The sequence below is a fragment of the Hippopotamus amphibius genome, chromosome 11 (genome assembly GCF_030028045.1).
Source record: "Hippopotamus amphibius kiboko isolate mHipAmp2 chromosome 11, mHipAmp2.hap2, whole genome shotgun sequence".
NCBI lineage: Eukaryota > Metazoa > Chordata > Mammalia > Artiodactyla > Hippopotamidae > Hippopotamus > Hippopotamus amphibius.
In genome coordinates this window covers 81,877,088-81,901,646 of record NC_080196.1, presented here as the reverse complement: position 1 = coordinate 81,901,646, position 24,559 = coordinate 81,877,088, and the positions used below count along the sequence as shown (strand labels likewise).

General features: G+C 46.3%; 1 protein-coding gene across 1 annotated transcript in view; it reads left to right on the top strand.

Annotated features, from left to right (window-relative positions):
- Nucleotides 1–24,559, top strand: part of LAMA1 (laminin subunit alpha 1) — a 124,346-nt gene that overhangs the window by 54,771 nt on the left and 45,016 nt on the right. Inside the window, exons 17-33 of the mRNA XM_057698208.1 lie at nt 2,058–2,185; nt 3,669–3,755; nt 4,414–4,625; nt 9,413–9,519; nt 9,820–10,000; nt 10,626–10,762; nt 11,460–11,696; nt 12,673–12,816; nt 13,320–13,499; nt 14,395–14,580; nt 15,130–15,257; nt 15,897–16,017; nt 17,040–17,177; nt 19,426–19,547; nt 21,746–21,832; nt 22,141–22,334; nt 23,255–23,397. Coding sequence (XP_057554191.1) covers nt 2,058–2,185; nt 3,669–3,755; nt 4,414–4,625; nt 9,413–9,519; nt 9,820–10,000; nt 10,626–10,762; nt 11,460–11,696; nt 12,673–12,816; nt 13,320–13,499; nt 14,395–14,580; nt 15,130–15,257; nt 15,897–16,017; nt 17,040–17,177; nt 19,426–19,547; nt 21,746–21,832; nt 22,141–22,334; nt 23,255–23,397 — 2,532 coding nt within the window. The remainder of the gene's footprint in view (nt 1–2,057; nt 2,186–3,668; nt 3,756–4,413; nt 4,626–9,412; nt 9,520–9,819; nt 10,001–10,625; nt 10,763–11,459; nt 11,697–12,672; nt 12,817–13,319; nt 13,500–14,394; nt 14,581–15,129; nt 15,258–15,896; nt 16,018–17,039; nt 17,178–19,425; nt 19,548–21,745; nt 21,833–22,140; nt 22,335–23,254; nt 23,398–24,559) is intronic.

The window sequence follows — 24,559 nt, the reverse complement described above, 5'->3', positions numbered from 1 at the left end:
CTTATCTATTTAATCTACTTTGCTTTTTAAATTCTGTTTTAAAAAGAAACCTTTAATTCTTCCTTTTGTACAGCTGTTAATATCTCCTGGCCTTGTATAGTTATCTAGATTCTAGGGGTTGACTCCTAATATACAGTTTCTTAGAGAGAAGTTTCCAGTTGTTCTTAGTGTTCCTGTTCTTTTTTTTTTTTTTAAGACTTTTTAAAGAGGTTACAGCAAAGTTGAGAAGGTGTAGAGATTTTCAGTCTACCCCCTGCCAGCACCCACGCTCATACACCCCTATCATCAACACCCCCATCAGAGCCGTGCATTTGCTACAATTGGTGACCCCTCACTGACACATCACAGTCACCCAGAGTCCATAGTTTACCTGTGTCCTTATTCTCTTCTCTGAGCTCTCTCTGCTCTTACGCCAAGGAGAAATCGATTTCTTTTCTTTGCGAAGACAGGGGCATAAAATGCAGTTGTGCATGTCTTGGACCCTTCTGGTTTTTCTTTTCCAATCAAGAGAAGATGCTTTTCTTTCCTTTTCCATTCAAGAGAAAATGTGTTTGCTCCCCAAGGAGAGGAGCATTCCTGTCCCTTCACGTTCCAGACCCACCGACGGGGACTGTCACTTAAAGGGGTGCTGGCACCCTCCTGAGAAAGCGTTGAAACAGACCTTCAGCAGGTTTTCCAACAGAACTACATCATAGTTTTCCCAAAGAGAAAGAAGACCCAATCTGGCTCTTTGAGCAAAGAAAGCAAATCAGAGACATTTTGTAATTGAGCATAATCATATATATTTTAGTGAAACTAGGTATTTTGCATAATACTTTAGCATAAGCATATAGCTCTTTACTAAGGCCAGTTGCATTGTGAATCGATTTGGGTCAGTGATCAAAACCAAGGTCATATGGGGGATGAAAAGAAAAAAAAGCTCAGGGGCATCATCTGGAAGCTTTTTTAGAAACTCAAAATTGCAGACCTCCCAAATCGGTCAACATTTAACCCACACAATCTGTATACACCTTCAAATTTGGAAGCTCTGGTCCAGGATAACCTGAAATAAAACTGGTGACACCCTGATATAGAGGATGTAATACACGTGTTTATAGTCCAGTTAAATTGAATAGATGGGAAAACTTTTATCAGTCTCGGGAATGATAGAAAAGTGTGTAGTTAGAAACTGGAAATATTATTTAAATTGTTGGCTGAAAAATGTCCACTAAATGTGTGTAAAATGAGTGGCTTTAAAAGGTGGGGTGTAAAAGGACATGGAGGACCCCAGGGGAGAGGAAATGAGAGGAGAGGACCCACAGGCAGGGCTGGGGCGGGGAGTACAGGCAGGAGAGGGCAGGGGTTGTAGGAGAAGGGTCTGGGTGGCATCAGCACGGGATGGGGGTGATGGGGAGGCCTGGCAAGACCTGGAGAGACCGAGTCACGGGAGAAGAGGAGCCTGGGGAGGAACATGCAGAAGAGAAGCCGCCCAGGGGCTTAGTGCTGCTTGGCACTCAGCCCAGCGGCCCGTCCCCCGCCTCCCACACACCCGCTACACCTGACGCAGGGTAATTTCATGTCATTTCCCTGTCTAAAGAGGCGTTTTAAATGAGGAAGAGAAGTCTTTAGTGCTGATTGACATATTTACCATTTGCGATGTTCTCCACGCCTTGGTGTCAATTCAGGGATTCTTTTGGACTGTCTCGAGGGGGGAAGACCTGCGGTTGCAGGACGCATCCCGCTGCCCCCGTGCCTCAGGGTCCGCACCCTGAGCCTCCAGCGTCCGGGGTCTGAGCACAGCTCGGCGACGTGTTGTATTTCGTTCCTACAGAGGGCGAGGCTGGTGGCAGTCACTCTGCCACGGTTAGAAGTGAAAGCCCTCAGGCTTCCCGTTTACACAAATAAAAAATTTCTATCAGCGAATCTGGAGACAGGCAACGCCTCCTCATGTGAGAGAGTTTGGTGACTTGCTTTAGCGTTTTGTCTTTTTTTTTCGCTTGGACTTCAAGTCATTTGTAGATGAATCTGAGACTCCTTTAAGGAGGCCTGAGTCGAGTCTTCCCACGCGTGTGCCCTAGGCGTGCCAGCACAACACCACTGGGGACCAGTGCGAGCGCTGCCTGCCTGGCTTCTACGGGCTGCCTTCCCGAGGGACCCCTGGGGACTGCCAGCCGTGTGCCTGCCCGCTCTCCGCGGCCTCCAACAAGTAAGCCCGGCTCCTCCACCAGCCAGCCCTTCCCATGTGGCCTGGGCCTCCATCCAGATGGGCACTTATGTTTTCAGAGCAAAACCTATATGTAATGAGAGTGTGAATTTTCCCCGTGGTAATTAATTGGGATTAGAGATGGAGGAATAGATTCTCTCTCTCTTTTTTAAGTTTGATGTGTTAAATTATGTAAAGCAGGTTGTGTGATGGCAAGGACGTTTGCATGGCCTGTTTTCCTCTTGCTCTAATGTTGGCCATCACTTCCTTCACACGTATGTGTTGTGCGCCTACCACTGGGCTAGGAGGTAGAGGGGATCAGAGATGAATAAAACATATTCCTGGGCTTCAGGAGTATTTGAGCTAATGACCAAAATATGTAAACATGAGGCTCATTGAGAATGGGCTGAATTCATTTAGTTGATTCAACAAATCTCTATCGAGCGCCTGGTATGTGCTGGGTGTCATGGTAGGTGTGCTGAGTATCAGCCTGTTCGTCCCGTGGCTGCTAGCGCCACGGAATCCACAGTGTGGTCATGAGGGCAGAGGAGGTGTGTCCACTGAGCAGAGGGGATTGGCAGGGTGACTCCCTGAGGAAGCTCTCCACCTGAAACTTGAAGGACGAGAGGGAGTTTGAAGGCAGCAGAGAAGGGCTCTCGGCAAGAGGAGGTGGTGCTGAGGTCTGGCAGGAGGAGGTGGTGCTGAGGTCTGGCAGCGGGAGGAGCAGATCCGGTTTGAGGAGCTGCTGCAGCTGGTCCTGGGCACAGAGCACGAGGGGAGGTGGAGGACAGCTACAGTCAAGGCCTCGCCCATCATTCTGGGGCTCCTGCATCCCCAGACCAGCGGTTTGGAAGCCTCTCTCACTGTTTACCCTTCAGAACTCTCCCCAACCCGTGCCTTGAGGATTTCCCCACAGGGATTTTTATTTGGAACTCCGGTGTATAAAACAGCAATCAGGGCTGCCCTGATGAAACTGTGGGGGCCTCTTAACAGCCCCCAGGCCTCCCTTCATGGTCCTCCCAAGACCCGGGAATGGAGCGGGCAGCGATCTCGGTCTGCATGGGGGCCTCTGCGGAAGCTGGTTACACTTGTTGAAGTGCAGAGCCCCCTGGCTCTGTCCTGTGAGCGAGCTCACTCTTGGTCAGTGTGGGCAGCTCTGAGGCAGGCAGCCTGGTGCCAGAGGAACTCAGCTTGAGCATCAGGGCTGGCCTCCTGGAGGAGGGGACCATTGAGCTGGGCGTCGGGGGTGAGCTGGTGAACCCAGCTGGAGCAAAGAAGTGCAGCCCAGGCTGAGGATCACGCAGGAGCAGGGAGTGTCCACTGCCCACGGGGGTGCTGCGTGGCTGGTGGCCTTGGGTTCTGGGCTAAGGAGTGAGGTCCCAGTGAAAGTCTGTAAGGACAAGTGTAGTAGAATCTAAGCAGTTTAATGTTTAGGAATTCTGCACCATCCACTGGAAAATTGCATTTATTTCTTCTGCTTTGTCAGTTTCAGCCCCACCTGCCACCTCCATGATGGGGACGAAGTGGTCTGTGACCAGTGTGCCCCGGGATACGCGGGGATTTGGTGTGAGAGGTACTCTGCTTCACTCGACTGGTTTCCAAAAATTTGTTTACTGTAAATTCTATGTGTTTATTCTTAAATGTTTGGTTGAGTGTGGTTTTAGAGTTTTGGGTATGTAATTATTATTTCTCAGAATCCTAGAGAAAAGCCAATTGATCAGTTAAAAAATTAATGTTCAGAGTCCCTGGGAATTGTTTGATCTCCTTGAGCTAATCTGAGTTTTCATCAATAACAATAGGAAGCAGCCTGGAGTCAGTGCTTCTGTTCACACATTTGAATATCCCATTACTCTGGATAATTCCATCAGTGAGGGATGGTTTGATTGAATAGCTGTCTTCTGGTGCCTAGAAGCCAGGGTTGTCTTTCCCACGTGTAAGTCTTGGTGCCAGGTCTGGCTGGACTCCGGGGAGGTGACATCCCCGACTGGTGGGATGCGGGTCGAATTGCCTGGGGCTGGAGCATGTCCCCGGGGGATGTCTGGATCCTTTGGGACGCACTCCCTGTGCCTCCCAGTGAGTGACGGGAATCTGAATGCCTGAACTTCCTCTCACAGTAAATTTTAGGTAAAGAGTCAGTCTGACTGATGAACCACTCAGAGAGGCCCTGGGTGGTGGGGTAATGTCTACAGTAACTGCATTTGTGTGCATCCCTCTCTCAATCTTTTACACAGATGCGCAGACGGTTACTATGGAAACCCAACGGTGCCGGGAGATTCCTGTGTCCCGTGTAACTGCAGCGGCAACGTGGACCCCTCGGAGGCCGGGAGCTGCGATTCTGTCACCGGAGAATGTCTGAGATGCATTGGGAACACCGACGGCCCCCACTGTGAGAGGTGTGCCGATGGGTTCTACGGGGACGCTGTGACCGCGAAAAACTGCCGCGGTGAGTGTGTGTGCCGTGCGGTTGGGTGCATTATTGATCACCCTGTGAAGTCTCCATCCATCTACTTACTTGCTTCAAAAAGTGCTCGGGCCAGGAGTTCCCTTGACTCCATCTGCACTGGCTTACCTTGATCACTTACCCCAAATGAAGGTCAAATGGCCTAGAAAACGTGCGCCCTTGCACTTCAGGAGAAAGTGGTGCTCCACAAGTGCTGGCACGGCTCCCAGGGACCAAGGAGGTGAAGGAAACCTATCCCATTTGTCAGGGAGATGCTAGGGCTTCGTGAGGCAGATGGGATTTCAGGTCTGGAGGGGGAAATGGGGAGACCCTGGCTCCCCCAAATTGGTGCGTCTCAGTGGTCTGTGCCTGAGCCACCGATCCCCAGGTTGCTCTACAGGGCTCTGTTCAGACCCTTGAAATTACAGACTATGTAGAACCAGTCACTGAGAAAAGTAGATCTTCAAATTCCCAGGATGACAAGCTTATAGCCTCAGGGCTGATACAGCTCTCAGATTTTTTTGGCACAGTTCTTGAAAAAGGAATGGGAGAGTAAAAGTGACAATTATCAATTATTTTGGTAATTTCTATAAATGCTGAAGCCCTACTGTGCTATTACAATGTGGAGACACAAGGGGGAGCTGGTGATACAGAAAAGATGCTTTCCTAGGACCACGTCCAGAGATGGACAAGCTTCTATTGCCCTGGGTCTAGGAACCTGACCTTCAGCACCTTGATAGGTTATCATAGGAAGATAATTATGATAACTGGTAATTGTATAAAGCTTCAAAGTTTACGGAACGCTTTCGCAATTCTCATGGCATTTCTTTTCATCCTTACTGCAAACCTTGATGATTCATCTCTCAGTTCATTTGTCATCCATTGTGTCTGTTACTTCCCACGCACTCTACTAAGTACTGTGATTGGGGTTGGAAATGTATTTATCAGACTTGAAAATCCCAAGTCTATTTGGGAGCTACACACGATGGCATAGGAGAGAGGCACGTGTGTGGATTCAGGGCTTTGGAGTCTGACTGAGGTAGGGTAGAGTCCAGGGTTGGTCTCCAACCAGCCGTGTGACATTAGGCAAATTTATTAACCTCTCCTAGCCACTATTTCCTCATATATCAGATGGACATAATTATATGTATACACTAGGGACTTTCTGAAAAGTCAATGAGATAACAAATTAAAATTCTAGACAGTGAATAAGTGGTAGTTATTATAATTGCTAGTAATAAAAGCAGTAATTTTTATTATTTTTCTGTATCTATGCTTTCCAACAGTAATGTAAGCTGTACATGTGATTTAAAATTTTCTAGTAACCACCTTTTTTTTTTTCACTACCATTTTTGCTAAATTCTGCAATTTATTATATACATATGTTATTTGTTAGCTTTTGTATCATTTTCCAAAGTAAACTGTAGATTTTTTTGGGGGGGGGTACACCAAGTTCAATCATCTGTTTTTATACACATATCCCCGTATTCCCTCCCTTCCTTGACTCCCCCCTCCTCGAGTCCCCCCCACCCTCCCCGCCCCAGTCCTCTAAGGCATCTTCCATCCTCGAGTTGGACTCCCTTTGTTGTACAACAAAAAGTATAAAAAACAGGTGAAATACATTTTAATAATACATTTTATTTAACTCAATATATAGAAAGTATTATCATTTTATCATGTAAGCAAGTTTTCAGAGTATTAATGAGATAATTGCTTTCTTTTTAATACTGAGTCTTCAAAATTCAGTGTGTGGTTTTATAGCCCATCTCAATTAGGTTGCTAGGTTCTTATCAGAAATATTTGATCTGTACTTAGATTATATCAAATGTATTGTTGAAGAAGTGGATTCATTCACCCAAGTTGTTCAAACATATTTAAAAGTTTTCCTTTACGTGCAACCACATTGACAAAGCTGAGACAGCATTTTGCCATGGGATTAAAGGGCAAATATAAAATAGAAGGTCTTAGGGATGACTGGAGAGTCGAGGGGGGAGGCTCAGAGCAGATGGGATTTGGGACTGGGTCCACGTTGTTGGCCCAGGCAGCTGGACTGGTTATGGGCTGATCCTGTCCGGGCTCTCTCTAGTTTCTGAGCATTTATACTTTTTATTCTTTTTCTATCTCCTTTTTTCCATTCCTAGCTTTGATGAGATGAATTCGTACAACTGTTTCTGAATATTTCACTAGAAATCCTTCCAGGTCTATAATAGGAGTCCCTCTTATGAACTTCCCAGAGGTCTCCACATGATAACACAATGCCGTATTTTGTTAGGTGAACCTGGTAAAAATTCCAGGATTCAGTATTACTGACACCCGCTTTGGCATGGTAGCTGCAGAGATGGCTGTGGACACAGTGGTCCAGGGCAGAGAGTGGCGTGGAGGGAGAAAGCATTGTGGGAACCCCCCTGAGCTCTAGTACTAAAGATACCTTGTGTGAAATAACTTAAGTAGGTATAGTTTTTATATTGTAGGGTTCTTATGAGAATTAAAATACATGTAAAGAACCTGGCAGAGGGTAATGGCCAGATGTTTTAAATTAGTATTATTTATAATGAACAATTTTTATTAATAATTGCTATTATAATTGTTGTTTTAGAAGGATAACTGCTAATAGCAGTGTGATCTGTGGCAGATCACCTTTCTAAGTGTTAGATTTCTCACCCCGAAATAGAGGAAATTACAGGGCTTCCCTTGTATGTTTGTTCTGAAGGTTAATTCATTTATTTCACACATTGACTGTAACTTGGAGACACAAGGCGACGGGTGAGTGATAAATGTGATGTTATCATCATCAATATTTGGTGATGGTCATACCTGAAGTGAACTTGGAATATTCCCCAGAGGAAGGATGGGGTTTGAGTGAGAAGCAGAGGAGAGGATCAGAGGGAAATACAAGAGAGAGAGGAAGGAAACCGTAGAGTGGGGGTCCTGAAACCTCAGTAAGAGGGGTTCAAAGGGGGAGAGGGGTCAGTGGCCCATCCCATCGGAAGATGCATCAGGATGGAGATGGGATCTACTCACTGGATCTGCACCCGGGAGTCCTGGGTGTTTTAGGAGCAGCAGTTGTAGCAGCCAAGGGGCCAGGAGGGCAGGATTGCAGAAGTTGGGATGCAGGATTGGATGGTGCTAAGGGGGAGGGAGGGAGGGGATGGAGCCTCAGAGAGTTAAGGGGTGGGGGTGGGGGTGTGAGTGAAAGTGTGTGTGTGTGTGATGTTTTCCATGGGAGACAGCTGAGAGTGGTTGGAGGCTGAGGACTGTTTTATATACAGGCTTTATTATTATTTCGGTACAGCAAGGCCAGCAGGTCAGGAGAGGATCACCATCGCAAAGGCAGTTTGTCACTCTGGATGCCAGGCCGCGGGAACGGAGGGGGAGCGGAGGGGACACCTCACAGCATAGGGCTGGCCATGCCGGAAAGCACCCGGGTTGGTCAGGAGGGGAAGTGTGGGCAGGAGCCTTTATCTGCAGGAAGAAAAGGGCAGACTGGCTGGTCTGAATCGTCTCATCAGGTCCTGGGGCCGAGGGGCTGTGCCTGTTGTCTGAGGCCTGGCCCTGGGGTGACTAGGACAGGAGGACAGTGGAATGTCAGGGCCCAGAAGATCCTGAGAGCCAGTGAGGAAGGCATGGGGTATGGGCTCTGGATTGGATGGTTTGCCTATGAAAGGCATTCAGGCAGGTGAGCTGTTTACTGTCTCTGGAAATTGACTAGTTCTGGGTGCAGCCATCTCTCCAGGGTCAGCAAGGCCCCAGAGCCAAAGCATTGAAATACAGACAATAAAAGTTAAGCTACAGGAACCAGCAGCAGGGTGTGGGGCCCCTGTCACTTGACCAGCCTCCTGCAGGGGCTGTAAGGGTCCTCTTACACCACGGAGACCCATGGAGGGAGAGGCCCAGTGACGTGGCCGTAGACAAGCAAAGAGGCAGAATCCCACCCCCTTCCTCTGACCACCAGCCTTCCACTTCCCAGCGCCCACCCCTGCTCTGCCCCACAGAGGCTGCCACACAAAGTGTGCTTGGGCTTGAGATAACTCGCGACGCTTTTCTTCCGTGGTTATACCAGAGGACAGAGAGTGTGCACATCCGAGCTCAAGAATTCATAAATAGTACGTGTCGTGGGAGACCCTATCAGTGAACGTATTACAGATTTTAAAAGAAGCACATATTGACAGCTGTGGTATGAATATCAATTAAACGTTCCTTGGACACGTTAAATTGCATCACTTTGAGAAGGGGGTTACTCTGTAGCTTTAAATATCAGTATTCTGGCTGTAGATAAAACTGAAGCATCTGGCCAGAAGGTAAGAACCTCAGAGGACTCATGGCTCAGAACAGGGAAACATTTCATTAAATTATGAACTGTAATATTAGTTATCTAGGTCACTATAACTGAGCTTTAAAGTATTAAATATATATGATTGGAATGAGCAAGTAGCTAAATTGATTTTGAAATCTTCTTTGCATGTTTTTTATGAAGATTAGTTGATATACATTGATGACTCTTAAAAAATTTCAAGGAATTCATGAAATTGGTTAAGTTCATTTGCACATTATTACCGTAATAGTTTCAGTAATTTTTTTTTTCTCTATGATGAAAAAAAGCTTCCACCAACCTTATTTTGGCTCACTCTTTCAGAAAAATACTAATTTTTTAAAGTGATTGCAAAGCAGTAATTTTGTTTTCATTTTATAATTTGAAACATGAATATTCAAAATTTCTCCTTTGGGGATTAAGGGATTTTATAACAGCCATATCCAGAAACGGCCACAAATATGTCTTCTGTGTGTGTTAGCCTGTGAATGCCACAGCCAAGGCTCCCTTTCTGCTGTCTGCCACCCTGAGACTGGACTCTGTGACTGCAAACCGCACGTGACCGGACAGCAGTGTGACCAGTGCTTGGTAAGACATCTCCCGGTCATTGCATACAATTAACGTGTGTGTCAGTGTTGACGTCTATAACTGTTGCCTTAACGGGTTCAAATGAAGTGGAATCACGACCGGCAGACAGAGCGGGTTCCTGCAACACGGCTGCGTGGTCCTATCTGGAGAGGACGTAGTCGGTTTACAGAGCAGTGGAAGGATGTCACGAACGCTTTGAGTCTATGACACTTGCAGTTGTTGATTTGGGAAATGTTCTAGTAGGTACTAGTCACTTACTAAAATGTATTTTGTTTTCCTGGGTCCTGCCTGGTGAAACAGCACGGCTACTACGGGTTGGACATGGGGCTCGGCTGCCTGCCCTGTAACTGCAGCGCATCGGGCTCCCTGTCTGACGACTGCACGGAGGAAGGCCAGTGTCGCTGTGTCCCAGGTGTAGCTGGGGAGAGGTGCGACACGTGTGCCCGTGGCTTCTATGCCTACCAGGACGGTGGCTGTACACGTAAGCTCTTGAATTCAGTGTTTGAGACTTTATTGTAATTCCCAGACTTTTCTTTGGGCTCTCCTTTGACTTCGGAATAATTCTGTTAAGTTCCTTTAGGTTTTTTTCTGAACATGTAAGATTTCATACCTTTTTCTATTTCCTGATCCCTTTTCTGGGTAAAGTCCATAAGTCTTGGTCAGGCTGTACTAACTGTGTGAGCTTAGACTAATGACTTTACTTAGCTTTGGTCTCCTCATCTATAAAACGGAGAAGCTGATCACGGACTCCATCCAGGAGTTACTGTCCAGATTGTACTTCAAGTCCTTGGCACGGTGATTGGCAAACAAGTACTCAGTAAGTGTTAGCTGTCCGTTCTCCCCACCTGTCGAGGCCTTTCCTTGTCTTTTCTCTGTTTCTCCCACTGTGTCCTGAGCACCTCTTGTCCAGCGGCATCCCTCCATGAGGAGCAGCACCCACCTCCCTCGAGACGTGGCGGGGTCTGGGTATCGCGAGGTCTCCTTCAGGAGCTGGGAGAGTGGGTGAGATGATGGACACAAGGGAAATAACTTGCAGCTTCCACTATGAGCCCTTCAGCTGGCCCGACAGTCCTGATCTGTAACCACACCCTGTGTCTCTGCCGTAGCCTGCAGCTGTGCTCACACCCAGAACACCTGTGACCCGGAGTCGGGGGAGTGTGTCTGCCCGCCTCATACCCGGGGCGCGGCGTGCGAGGAGTGTGCGGACGGACACTGGGGGCACGACCTGGAGCGTGGATGTCAGGTGTGCACTGTCACCTGCACATTTTCTCAACTGGGAATGACTTTGCTGTCAGGTTTCCTTCCTTTTCTTTTATCTATTTGCTTGATTTTAACCTATTGAGTAGCTTCATGGCTTCTGTTCAAAACTCAGTACCGATTGTAGGAATCAAAGTGGAAGAAGCGGCATCCTTAAAATACAATATTCTAAATTTTCTTCAAGAGCTTAGCTTGGAATTGATGGTTAGAAGATCAAAATTTGAGTTTGGTGCTCTTTAAATACATTCTGCAATATATGCTGTCTTCCAGGAGAAGGGCATAAATCACTTCCCTGGGGAGAGGGTATGTCCAGTCTTCAATGGTTCTGTTTTTCTATGTTACTTTTGTGGGTTAAACTTAGAGTTTGAGTTTTGAAAACAGAGGGAACGTTACTTGACTTCTAAAATAATTTGCTGGACTGCCTTGACCTATTAAGGAGATTGAATTTCAGGCCACGGCTGTGGCCCAGCCTGCACGTGTCACAAAGGTTCACTGACGTCCAGCAGTGTAAATCCTGGCCTCTTGGTGGCTTGTGGCAAAGTGAGTCCGTGTGGCAATAATGAGAGAAGTCCATTCGTTTGTATAATTTCCCCACGTTTTGTGTTTCCCTGTAATCCCCATATGTGCACATTATGAAAATGTAAAAGCTGCCTTTTTATTTAGTTAGTTTTTTTTTCTCGCAGCCCTGCAATTGCAGCAGCGTGGGGTCAGCCAGTCATCAGTGTGATGTGCTCACTGGCCATTGCCAATGTAAGCCTGCATTCGGTGGACAGACATGCGACCAGTGCTCTGTGGGGTACAGAGACTTTCCAGACTGTGCGGCCTGTGACTGCGACCTGAGAGGGACCCTGGCCGACACCTGTGACCGGGAACAGGGCCTTTGCAACTGTGCCCAGGAGACCGGAAGCTGCTCTTGCAAGGTACTGGCCCTCAGCCCCGCTTCCTCCCTCCCTCCGACTAGGCATTCTGACTTCGGGGCTTTAACTATTTAAATAAGCACCTGGCTCTTAGACGCTTCTCATAGGGAGTTCACGCCGCCTTCTGGGTCTGGGTTTAAATTCCATGTATGCTTTTCTAGAATGACGGATGATTCTTTAGATGGAATTTGTTCTGTTTATTACAAGTGTCAGATGATGGGACTGATTTGAAAAACACGCTGAGTTTTCTATCATATGTTCCAGTTGGCAGAGTAGCTGATCTGTCTTGAATACACAGGTCAAATAGATAACACAGGGCTTTGGGAAGATTTGTGATTTCATAGCTGGTAAGTGATTATTCTCTTATGCGTGCTGGCCACACTGGAAGACATTTGTGTGCATTATCTTCCCAGGAGGTTAGATTTCAACATCATACTCAACTCTGTGTATTTCCATTGGTTTTCCCGTTGTGCTTTGCTATTACAAGGTCCTTGGCCACTTTCTCTGGTCCTCTCCCAGGAGCTGGGAGATGGAAACCTCATTTTGATTAGTGGCGGGGGAAGAGGAAGGGGTGGCTTCCTCATCCACTCTTGTGGCTGCGGGGTAACGGGAACATCAGTGGACGTGTGCCTGGTTCACCACATCATGGGTGCAGTTCTCACCACGGACGGTCAGCACAGGAGGACCTGCCCTAATCGTCATCTGGTCCATGGCTCTCCACCTCCAGGAGGCTCACCAGGGAGTCTGCATTTTCTGAAAGCTTCCAAGACAATTCGGGTGATGAGCTGAGTTGGGGAATCACTGAGTCTGAGAGAACTGATGCTCAGAGAGAGGTTAAGGAACCAACCTAAGGAGCAGCTAGTTCAGCAGTGTCTGTTGATCCAAAATTATTTCTGTGTCTTTTTCCATCGCTGTTTGTTCAGAAACCGTGTTGCCCTTTGTTCAGGTAAAGATGAGTCTGTCACTTTGTCCCCTTTAGGAAAATGTGGTTGGCCCCCAGTGCAGGGAGTGTCGAGCTGGCACCTTCGCTCTGGAGGAGGCGGACCCTCGTGGGTGCACCCTGTGCTTCTGCTTTGGGCTGTCACAGCTCTGCTCGGAGGCCGAGGGCTACGTGAGGATGCCGGTGGGTTGCCCATGCAGTTAAATGTTCTGTTTTCCATCCTCTACCCTTGGGAGCTGGCTGAGGGTGGGAGAGACAGTCGAGTACTTACATTAAATTTTGCTCTTACTGCGTCAGAAATTCTAGGAAGCTGATTTGGGTTAGCTAAGAATCAGCTCTGCCTCTGCTGTCCAGGAAGTGAGTGGAGTGGGAACCAAGGCCTCTGTGTTGCCCTATGCTAATCTGTCTGCAGCTTTAGTTGGAGTGAAGAGAAAACTGCACCATCTCAGCAGTCTCCTTCATGTAGTTGAACATTGCCCAGTATAGCAAAAGTCTGACCCTCAATGCGGTGGTTTAAAGGCATTTTCAGTTCATTTTAATCCAGGTGTTTAAATTTAAAAGAAAAGTCTTTCTTATTCTTGTTTTAATAACGAAGCTGTTTTGTGTGAAACAGTGGAAGACTGACAATCAAAGGTGCCCCGTTAATTCACATTCTAAAGTGGCTTTGTCCTCCCCTCCATGACTAGGTGACGCTGGGCTTGGATCAACCTCTTCTGCGTGTGGTTTCTCAGAGTAACCTCAAGGGCACGACCGAGGGAGTGTATTACCAGGCCCCTGATGTCCTCCTGGATGCCGTGACGGTCAGGCGTCATGTCCATGCAGAGCCGTTTTACTGGCGGCTGCCCGGGCAGTTTCAGGGAGACCAGGTGAAACACGCACCCAGCCTAGAGCTCGTCCGCATTTCCTGGGGGTACAGGTGCACTTTGAAATCACAGTGGCCTGGGCTGGCCTACCGCTCACTGGAGTGGTTATTAATTTCCTCTTTTACGTGGGGATGGAGAAGGTTAGCACTTATAAAAGTCCCAACAGATGGATGGTTCTTTAAATTTCTCCATTAATTTTGAAAATGTTTTAAAGTTCAAAACACATTCTTTTCCTCCTTCTTAAAGCAGTCATTCGACAAACATTTATCGTTCTTACTAAGAGGCTCAATGCAAGCTTGCAGGGTATGACCTGAGAGGGTCTTCTTAAGAAATTGCACTCATTTTTGGGGAAAAAGAGACTTGAAAGGCATTGTATGCATTTTTGTTTATATAAATATAGGACCCTGTGTATGAATTCATCCTGATTTTTAAAACTTGCAAATACGTGCTCTGATGGCTATAGATCATTTTTAATTCAAAGGAGCTTGAAAATAGAGTGATTATCACATTGTTTTGTTACCTTGGAGCTTACCTTTGTTGGTATCATCAAGAGGAAACATTGGGAGGTGATGGACATGGCTGTGGCTTTGGTGGTGGTGGTTTCATGGATGTATACTTATCCCCAAACCTATCAATACATAAGGACAGCTTCTTACAGCCGATCACACCTTCATAAAGTGTTTTAAAACTTTTCAAGATCGTTTGCTTAAGAGCGATAGCTGGGGTCAACTTAATGATCCATGATTAAGTAGAATTAGACGGAAGCATATAGACATATTCCACCCATGTGACATATTTTTAAGATCAAGATTTCCTTCAAATGGCAGCAGGCTTATAATAAAATATTTTTAAATCAGTGCTGTGCCACAGAAGTAAACAACACTGCACTCTTCGACAGCTCCTGGCCTACGGCGGCAACCTCCGGTACAGCGTGGCCTTCTATTCTTCCAGTGGAATCGGCACCTCCAACCTGGAACCCCAAGTGCTCATCAGAGGAGGCCGGACCAGAAAGCAAGTCATCTATGTGGATGCGCAGGCCCCCAAGAACGGAGTGAGACAAGAGCAGGAAGTGGGGATGAAAGAGGTGAGGAGCGCTCGTTTCACACACGCCCCTCAGGCTAGGACCTCTGCTCTGCAGGCAGTGAAACCCTGAAGCTGCTGCAATAAGAGAGTGAGGGAGAAGGCCTTGGGTCAGAATCCCAATGGGTTTAGCAAGATTTCTACAAAGATTCAAATTTCATATTCTCAAGAAATGTCTCTTAGGCTTCTGTTAATTTAGTGCAAATTGCATCTTAAATCCTTTGTCGTGGTACACAAGTCTCAACCTGTGTGGACATGAGGGCCCGGAACCTTTGGACGCCCTTGAATTTGGAGAGTGTGTTTTCCTTCCTCCAGCAGGTGTTTACTGACCGTCCTCTGTGTGTGGCTGGCGCTGCCAGAGGTGATGTGAGGCTGTTGATAAGTGAGATGGCACGGCTGCCGCCCCAGGAGGTGACACAAGAGCTTCCTCAGTTAAACTTAGTGTCCCACACAGAACTGGGCTCACTGCTGGAGAAATTTCTAAAAGAATTAAGTTCATATGCCCCTGAGGATCTGTACCCTGAATTTAATGGTTTGTGTTTCTCATCCACAGAATTTCTGGAAATATTTTAACTCTGTTTCTGAAGAGCCTGTCACACGCTCAGATTTTATGTCTGTTCTTAGCAACATTGAGTACATCCTCATCAAAGCGTCTTATGGCCAAGGACTGCAGCAAAGCAGGTACTTGGAAACTTCTAGAATTTTCAAAATATTTTTCCTATTTGAAAGCAAACTGAAGGGATTTGATTCAGTTCACCCCCCGTTACTTCCTATCTTTAATAATATATATATTTCTGTTCCTCACCAAAACCTTATTAAATACTAATGTTATTATGAAATATGTGAAAAGAGACATAGATTATCCATCTCCTACATTAATGTGGCTCTAACATACAAGTACATAATGGGGATATCTTCGATGTAAACAACAAAACAGTTCTGCTATTTTCTGCCCTTAAACTGCAGTGCCCATTTCTTTATTGCAATATATTAAGAATGCGATCCCCTGCTCATTCAGTACTTATCCCATAAAGCAGGCCACCTAGGTTATGGCCAGACTAGTACTTCGAGTTCTTTCAGGTGTGCTCTCTCTAGCATTATTCTTAAGTTCTAAAGTGTTGGGTGAGGATGGTCCCTGTGTAATGACTAATGTGCTTTTAGTGTGTTTTTACCCATTTCCTCTATAACTACTTCCACAGTGGCAGGAAAGCTCTGGTTTCACACGTGTGTCACCATTATTCTGTAATGTGATGTTTCTGGAAAGTGTCTTTTTAAATACTAGTGTCTCCTCTTACACTTCTTAACCCAACGGTTTCACAGAATCTCAAATATTTCAATGGAGGTTGGCAGAAGGGCTGAAGAGCCGCACCCCAGGAGGGAAGTGGCGACCCTTTTAGAGAAGTGCCTCTGTCCTCCGGGCACGGCCGGATTCTCATGTCAGGTAAGGAGACTGTGGTTAAAATCCGTTTCCTGGTTTGGGGTTGAAACACGCATTTTACAGCAGCTCCAAGTGATGACTGAAACTGTGCATATCTATTACATCATTTTTCCCTTCTAAAAATTACTTGTGGTAAAATAGGCATAAACATAAGCTTCACCATCTTGACCATTTCTAAGGTGTACAGTTCAGTAGCGGTACGTACACTCACACTGCTATACAACCAATCTCCAGAATTATTCATCTTGTAAAACTGGAACTCTGTACCCAGTAAACACTAACCCCCCACGCCCTCCCCCAGTCTCACCTTTCTACCTTCTGTCCTTATGAATCTACTACTCTAGGTCCCTCATGGAAGTGGAATAATGCAGTATTTGTCTTTTTGTGACGGGCTTATTTCACTTAACACGATGCCCTAAAGATTCATCCATGTTGTAGCGTGTGTCAGAATCCGCTCCCCTCCCTAAGGCTGAATGATATTTCATTGGCTGCATGGACCACATTGTGTTTATCCATTCATCAGTGGACACGCGTTGCTTTCATCTTCAGCTGTTGTGAACAATGCTGCCACAAACATGGGTGTGCAAATATGTCTCCAAGACCCTGCTTTCAGTTCTTTGGGGTTTGTACCCAGAAGCAGAATTGTTGGGTCACACGGTAACTCATTTTAACTTTTTGGTGAACCACCATACTGTTCTCCACAGCGCCACACCTTTCTACATTCCCACCAGCAAAGCACCAGGCTTCCAGTTTATCCACATCCTCAGCGACACTTGTTATTTTCTGGGGGGTGGGGGGAGGGTTGTTTTTTATTTTATTCTTTTTGATAGTAGCCATCCTAATGGATGTGAGCTGGTATCTCATCGGGGTTTTGACTTGCGTTTCCATGATGATTAGTGACACTGAGCATCTTTTCATGTGCTGGTTTAGTCGTGTGTCTTCTTTGGAGACCTGTCTATTCAAGTCCTTTGCCCATTTTTTAATCAGGTCTTTTGTTCATCGCCTGCCCTTTTGCATCCCCTCAGGACTGCGCACCTGGTTACCACAGAGGGAAGCTTCCGGAAGGTGATGGCAGGAGACCACGCCCACTGCTGGCTCCCTGTGTGCCCTGCAGTTGCAACAACCACAGTGACACCTGTGACCCTGAGACGGGGAGGTGTCTGGTACGCTGGTTCATGTGGGTGCCTGCCTGACGCTCAGAATTAGAGCAGGTCCTGAGCATGTACGCTTTCAGTTCGAGGCTATACAAGTTCCTTGATTTAGAGAGAGTTTAAATTCATTCACATGTAAGATATACATATATTTCCTTCAGAAAGTTCTAGCTAAGTGGTCTGACGTTGGTGGAAGTTCTTTTATAAATTTTTCTTCCTTGAATTTCTTTGTGGACATCAATTTGGGAATTAGTCAAGTGTGCCTTGTTTTTCCTTGCAGTACTGGTGGTTGTAGTCAAAGAGAACTTTCTGTCATAGAATTTGAAGGGTCACCTGGAGGTTTTAAAATGAGTTAATGCCAAAGTTGAAAATGTATTGCTCTGTGTAAAGCAATGCCCTCTCCTTGCATTTGTTAAAAAGTGCATGTTGTGCTGGGATTTCCCTGGTGGTGCAGTGGTTAAGAATCTGCCTGCCAACACAGCGGACGTGGGTTCGAGCCCTGGTCTGGAAAGATCCCACATGCCACGGAGCAACAAAGCCTGTGTGCCACAACTACTGAGCCTGTGCTCTAGAGCCTGTGAGCCACAACTGTTTAGCCTGCGTGCCACAACTACTGAAGACCACGTGCCTAGAGCTGGTGCTCCGTAACAAGAGAAGCCACGGCAATGGGAAGCCCATGCTCCACAATGAAGAGTAGCCCCCACTCTCTGCAACTAGAGAAAGCCCGCGCACAGCAACAAAGACCCAATGCAGCCAATAAATAAAAAAATTTATTAAAAACAAGAAATTAAAAAAAAAAAAGGCATGTTGTCCTGAAGGTCTTAGTGTGCATTTTCTTCCTGGCCACCTACCCCTAGACCATCAGGGACGAGAGGAGAGCTCTGATCACTGAAAAGGACCAAGTGACCCAGACAGAAGTCTTGTGGTCCTGCCTGAGGACAAACTCTTGCGTCCAGGATTCTCCTTAAGCTGACAAGACCTTATTGATAGCCTACAACAATCTTATGTTCTTTCCCTACTCCTGAAATCTCATTCTTCATGATAACTCACGTGGGAACGTTGCTTCCTTGTCTAAATTGTGCCAAGACTAACTTGCTTCAGGCAAAATAACTCATTGAAGGAACCTGAGCTGCCCACCAAGAAAGACACAGCAAAGCCTTAGAGATCCTGGCTGTGGCCGAATCACAGGAACCAGGGTTCTCACACCGGATCCGTCTTCCTCTTCTTCTGTTTGAAAGCATCTTTCATACGTGGAATTTAAAGGCAGTCTCCACTGGGAAAACTGTTAAACCATAGCGCTGCACAGGTGAATTTAGAAGCTGAAGCACTGCGTGGTTTTCCTCAATTAAACTGATGTGGGTTCACCTTTGCTGACTCCATTATATATCTGGAATTAAAGAATTATTCCAGTCATTCAAGGTAAAATGGACTTAATGAAGATGCAGATAGCTGCAGCACTGTTAAAAAAAATTATACATCCTAATCAGCTCATGCTCCAGGCAAAAGTAAAGTCCTAATACAGAAAATGAGAAAATCTCATTTAAGGATTTAAGGAGAATTGATTTCAAGCAACTTCAGGCGAGACGTAATTATCTAGGAAGGTCCCTTGGCCAATCGCGGGGACAAAGGTCACACAGAGAGTTGGAGAAGTTAACCTGTTCTTTCATGCTGCATCTTTCCTTGGTGCAGCTAACCATTTTAACAAGATTAGGGACTCCTAGGACATTAAATGATTCCCCTACCTTTCCTGACCCAAATCCATGAGAACAAAGTTCTCAGATCAGCAGCTGACCTGTCAGCTTGCACCCAGGAGAGAGCACAGCCCACTTAATCCACTGTCAATGTCTTGAGTCATCTATCCGTTCACTTCTTCTCTCTCAGCTCCCCAAAGTGATCACTGAACCCCGACTATGTGCAAACCAGTGTGCTTCACATCACTGTTTGGGTGCCTATACAATTTAGATCCGTATTTTAAGGCTCTGAAAGCTGGCTGCCCTGTGTGTATTTTCTATAAGAAGAATGTATCAGTAACTTCTAGGCGGTATCGGATGAATGCAGTCTTATAATGAATGAAGGCCACAGAGCTGCCAATGTGTCCAGGATTTTAAAAACATGAGAAAAAAAAATGCTCACCCTCCCTTGAGAATAAAAAAAAAATGTCAACTGATATGAAATGTGGCAGTGCTGGGCTATTGCCAGATGAGAACGAGTTCTAACAGTTTCCCATTGTTTTCTTTTCCTTTTGAAACGTGGGCCCCAGAACTGCAGCCATAACACCACCGGGGACCACTGCGATGTGTGTGCCCCCGGGTACTACGGGAAGGTGACCGGCTCTGCCAGCGACTGCGCTCTGTGCACCTGTCCTCACAGCCTCCCTGCTAGGTGAGCCGCGATGGGGTGCTGGGCTGATGCCAATCTCAGCTTCACTTTCCAGGGCCTCCGCGGGATCTGTCTTAATGAATATTCTCCGTGTGTTGAGAAAGGCTAATTTTAAAGTGTTCATTCTCCCAGCATTTGAAGAGAATCTTTGTAAAAGCAAAATATCTCTGTGTTAGTGTTGAGTGTTAGACTGGAACCCATTATAGAAAGGACTTTCAGGCTTTGCTTCGTTGAAGACTGGTTTTAGCCTCCAACCTATGGATCCAGTGTGCCTAGAGATGAATTATTAATTTTATGAATAATGAGATGAAGAATTCAGTTCCTGTTTAATATTCGTGAGTGGGGTTAGAATTTATATATGCTGATGATTGATGAAGTGCAGAGATGCTGCACGATAAGGAAATTAGGGCCAGATTCTACCTCGTCCTTATGATGCTTGTATAGAATTATCTGAACACATAAAAGAACCAGAGATTTTAGGTGGGAATTGGAATATCTTTGGGTCTTCTTTGGTTTCGATGAAAATTGTAATTCATAAATAACATTTTATTATTGCTTAGAATATTTGACAAGGCATTGAACCTGTGTAGACCAAATACCAACTTTTGGTATACTAAAATGAAGTTGTCCTTTCAATATTTGTTTGACTCTTCTATCTTTTGTTGTCTCCAAGTAAGTGTCACTTGACAGTGAATACCTAATGAGAGGCACTGTGTAAACTTCTCTTGTAAACTATCAAGTATCTTAAAGTTTATTGCTACTGTTATTTAATTTTTTGTATTAAACCTGTATACAAATTTTAAATCATCAGTTTCACTCCTGTAATCTAAGCTTGCATGTGTGTAAAGATGGGCGTTCCTTGTACTCACAAGATATTAGAGGTGGGGGGACTGAAATGTCTACCTACAGGGGTTTGATTACATCCCTAGAGTGGACTATTGTACCAACACTAAGAAAAGAGTAAGGCATATCTGTATGTACAGAATCGGAGACGTGACCAATGGAATTATGAAGTTGAACATACGGTATAATGCCATTTTGGACACATTCATGTCTGTATGTGTGTCTGTGTCTGCAGCTCCATGGCTGTACGTGCCCAGAGAAATGCCTGGACGGTTATTTCACCCTCGACTTTGCACAGTTCTGTACTGTTTGTGTATTTTACTTCTTCAATCACAGAAGGTCCACACCCTCCCCACCCCCACCCCCTACACAAATAAATTAAAGGTTACACAATTAGGAAGAGACTGTGAGAATGTGAACATTCCATGTGCGCTGTGCATCTGAGAGGCCCCGAAAGACGTGCTTTGTTTTCTATGTATTTCATGTTTCCCCTGAAGTCTGTCCCTTTAGTGTTTAAGCAGGAGAAAAAGTCAGAAGTGAAGCAGGGCTCATAGCAACCCTGTAACTCATGCTGGGAACTTCTCTTACCGGCCAGATACCCCAGCAGTGTTTTTAGTGGTTTGCAGGTACCCAGCTGAGCCTCTAGTTGCTGATTTAATATGTGGAGGCAGAGGTTGTTGAGAACAAGGAATACTCCAGAAGCCGAAGCCCCCGAGTGAGGGGACCAGCATCTGAGTGGCTTGTTCCGTTTTGAGTGGCTGTGTCCTTTTGCTGCAGTAGCCCATCGCCTGACTCCTACCTTTATGTCTGGTTATCCTCATCCGCCTTCACTCAGCTCTTCTTCCCCCTGCCCTTCCCCCTGGCCTTTCACTGCAGTCGGGTGTATTCCCAGCACTGGTCCAGCTCCCTTCTCCCTGCTGTTCCCATGTTTGCGCATCGTCTTCATGCAGCTCTCTCCAGCCAGCTCTTCATCTAAAATGTCAGATAATTCACATGCATCTCAAAACAAGGCCCTTTTCACTTGGGACGCTTTCTTGTTTGGAAACTAATTAGTTGTCCTCTGTAAATCAGGTTTCATCCTGGGTTTCATCCCCTCAGCACTCCCGTGGTTGTCACTGGACAGGCTTCTATGAGTATCTTCTGGATACAGAGATGCACCAGCTTGTATCCATTACATGTTTATTTTCCTTTTTTTTTTCCCCAATAGAGTATAAGCTCTAAAAAGCTTGTCCAATTGTCCAGTGTTAATCACTTATTTTTTAGAACAGCATCATGTACCCTAAGAGTAATGAAAAACGACCTTAAGAAAGATTTGAAGTTGTGTATATGAAAATTCAATAACGATTCTTTTCTTCCAGTTTTAGTCCCACTTGTGTCTTGGACGGTGATCACGATTTCCGCTGTGATGCCTGTTCTCTGGGCTACGAGGGACAATATTGTGAAAGGTACGTTGTCTGTTCATCTTATGTGCATGGGGCATATTTATGAAAGTGATCAGGAGTCGTTATCAGTTTGGGCGTGGACCACTGATGATGCAAAACCAAACCTCCTGGGCATTAAGATAGGTAAGTGCACGTCCTCGTGACCATCGCAGCCTCCTTTTAGGAAGTAAAATGCAGAATGAGGTGAGCAGGCCTGTGTTCTCTGCACCTCATGTGGCAGAAGTGATTACTGTCCTTGGGACGCTGCTCCGTGTATTTATTTACTCACTGGTGTTGACCCTACTGTCTGTCCTGCGTGTCTCCCTCTGTAGGTGTTCCTTGGGCTACCATGGGAACCCTCAGATGCCGGGTGGCACCTGCCAGAGGTGTGAGTGCAGCCCGCATGGCTCTGTCCACAGCGACTGTGACCGAGAGTCTGGGCAGTGCCTCTGCAGGCCGGGGGTCACGGGGCTCCGCTGTGAGGACTGTGAACCAAGGCACCTTCTGGTGGAGAGCAACTGTGTGTGTGCGTATTACTCCTCTGGAAGATTAAAGATGGTTTCTCCTCTCAGATGGTTTCCTGGTACGGGGCCCTGTGGCGTCAGCAGGATAGAGAAAGTCCTATTTTGTATTAACTAATCATAGGTTCCTTTTGCATCAGCTGGACTAAACTTTGTGTAGAGCCTTTGGAGCCGAGGAGAAGGTTCTAAGATAACAGGATTTATCTCTCCAGCACTGTGAGCTGCACAGAAGTGCCAGCTTCGTACAGTTCAGCCCATGAATGTTCCTTTTAGCGGAGCCAAGGGTCAGTCGGAGCAGAGAGAACACCTTTGTCGCTGGTCATTTGTGTCACCACGTCTCACGTGCGGCCTCAGCTCGTGGCTGTTGTAGAATTTTTTTTTTGCCAGTTCTGATTTATTTGAATAGCAAGCACGTGAGGTGGCGACTTTGGGATGTCTCCTCAGTGGTTTGTGGGGAAGGTAGGGAGGAAGCAAGGTCAGGGTCATCGCAGTCCAGAGCCCTTTTGCCTTTGTTTGTGTGCTTTTTATAAGCAAGACACGCCTGTGACTTTCCCCAGCCCCTTCATTTGTACTTGCCGAAGATGTCTGCAAACTATCTGAGGAAATGACAGACCAGGCCCCGACAGGACATGCACTTGGACCAATGGCCGTTGGCCCAAGTCAAAGATGAGCAAATATGCTGTAAAGGTTGGAGCAGCGTTTCTCTCTGTGTGGCCCCAGGGAGTCACTGATGTGACCTGCGTCTGGGTGTCATCATCTGAGAACAGAGCTTGGGACCTGCTTACCTCCCGAGGCACAGCTGGCGTGAGGATGAGATAGGAGGTGTCCTTGGAAGCCTTGTCGATGTTATTACAGGAGGCTGTGTGCACCCACGGGAGGACGTGCCAGCTGCTTTGCTTTAATTTGAACTTCTTCTTCCCTGCAGCCTGTGATGATGACTGTGTGGGCGTGCTGCTGAGTGACGTGGATCATGTGGGTGACGCCATCCTCTCTGTGAACTTCTCCGGCATCATCCCTGTCCCGTCTGGGGTTTTGTCAAACCTGGAAAATACAACAAAATATCTCCAGGTAGGTCCTAGGAATAGAGAGATGGATAGAAGCGTGTGTCATGGGGCGGTGAAGAGTCAGTAGGGGCCGTAGGGGTCATTCTCTCTGTCCATCCTCCCCACCAGTGCAGGAGCCTCAGCCCCAGCGTCCAGCGCTGGTAGGCGCCTGGCCTTCTTCCCCTGAACTTGAACCAGGGACTTCATTGTCCACATGACGGCTCGTTTCGCTGTGGGACAGCTCTAATTGTTCAAGACTTGATCCATAGGTGCCTCTTGTAAATTCTTCCTCTGTGTTCCTCCTTCTTCTGCCTTTTGGAATGAGACAAAGTGCACTCGCCCCTGTTTATAACAGGTCTTTGAATAGTTGAAAACAGCTGTCCTTATACACAGAAAATGAACCAGGACAGCATCTTCTTTAATGCGCTGAAGATGAACTATTTCTGTCCATGTATTATTCTTAACTGAAGCTGCAGGGCACAAAAGTTCCTCCTCCCTGGAAGACTATATGAAAATCTCTGGGGGCCAATCACAGCTTTATGTTTAGTTAAAATCTGTGTTTTGATCTGGGTCCAAAAGAAGGTGGGGAGGTAAGAAATTGACTTACTAGACAGCATTTTCTCATTCTAATTGGGGAAAAATGCGATTCGTAATTTGGCTTAAAGCCAATGCATTAGGATTTGAGAGATTTAATTCGCCACGTCATGCAGTAATGCCCGTGGCGGGGGAGCTGGTGGGCGGGGCGGGGGGCGGGGCGCGCTCACGTGCACGCTGGAATCCTGCTGCTTCCGTGACCCACGCCTGTTAATCCCGGTCTTTGCTCTATAGACACCATGGAGTTAAGAAAGCTTAGGAAACTCTAAGAGATGTTCCTGTATTATTGTTCCTCAAATGGAAGAAAATGTTTTGAAACATAAGAAAAAAAGGAAGGAAAGAAATGTTTAAATTTCTTTTCCACTTCCTATAGACACAGTCAGTACGTGCTACCTCTGTCAGTTTGGGCTCCAGCGGTACAACTATATTTTTTTACCACACGAGGGAAACACTTGATTTCAATTTTAACTCTTTTTGAATGAATTGCTTTCATTTAAACCACTTTGTCAATTCCCTTAAATGACCTTTTATATTTATGTAAAGTTCTCAGGAGTTTAAGATGGTGACCCCTTCACTGTTTCTTGTTTTCGCTG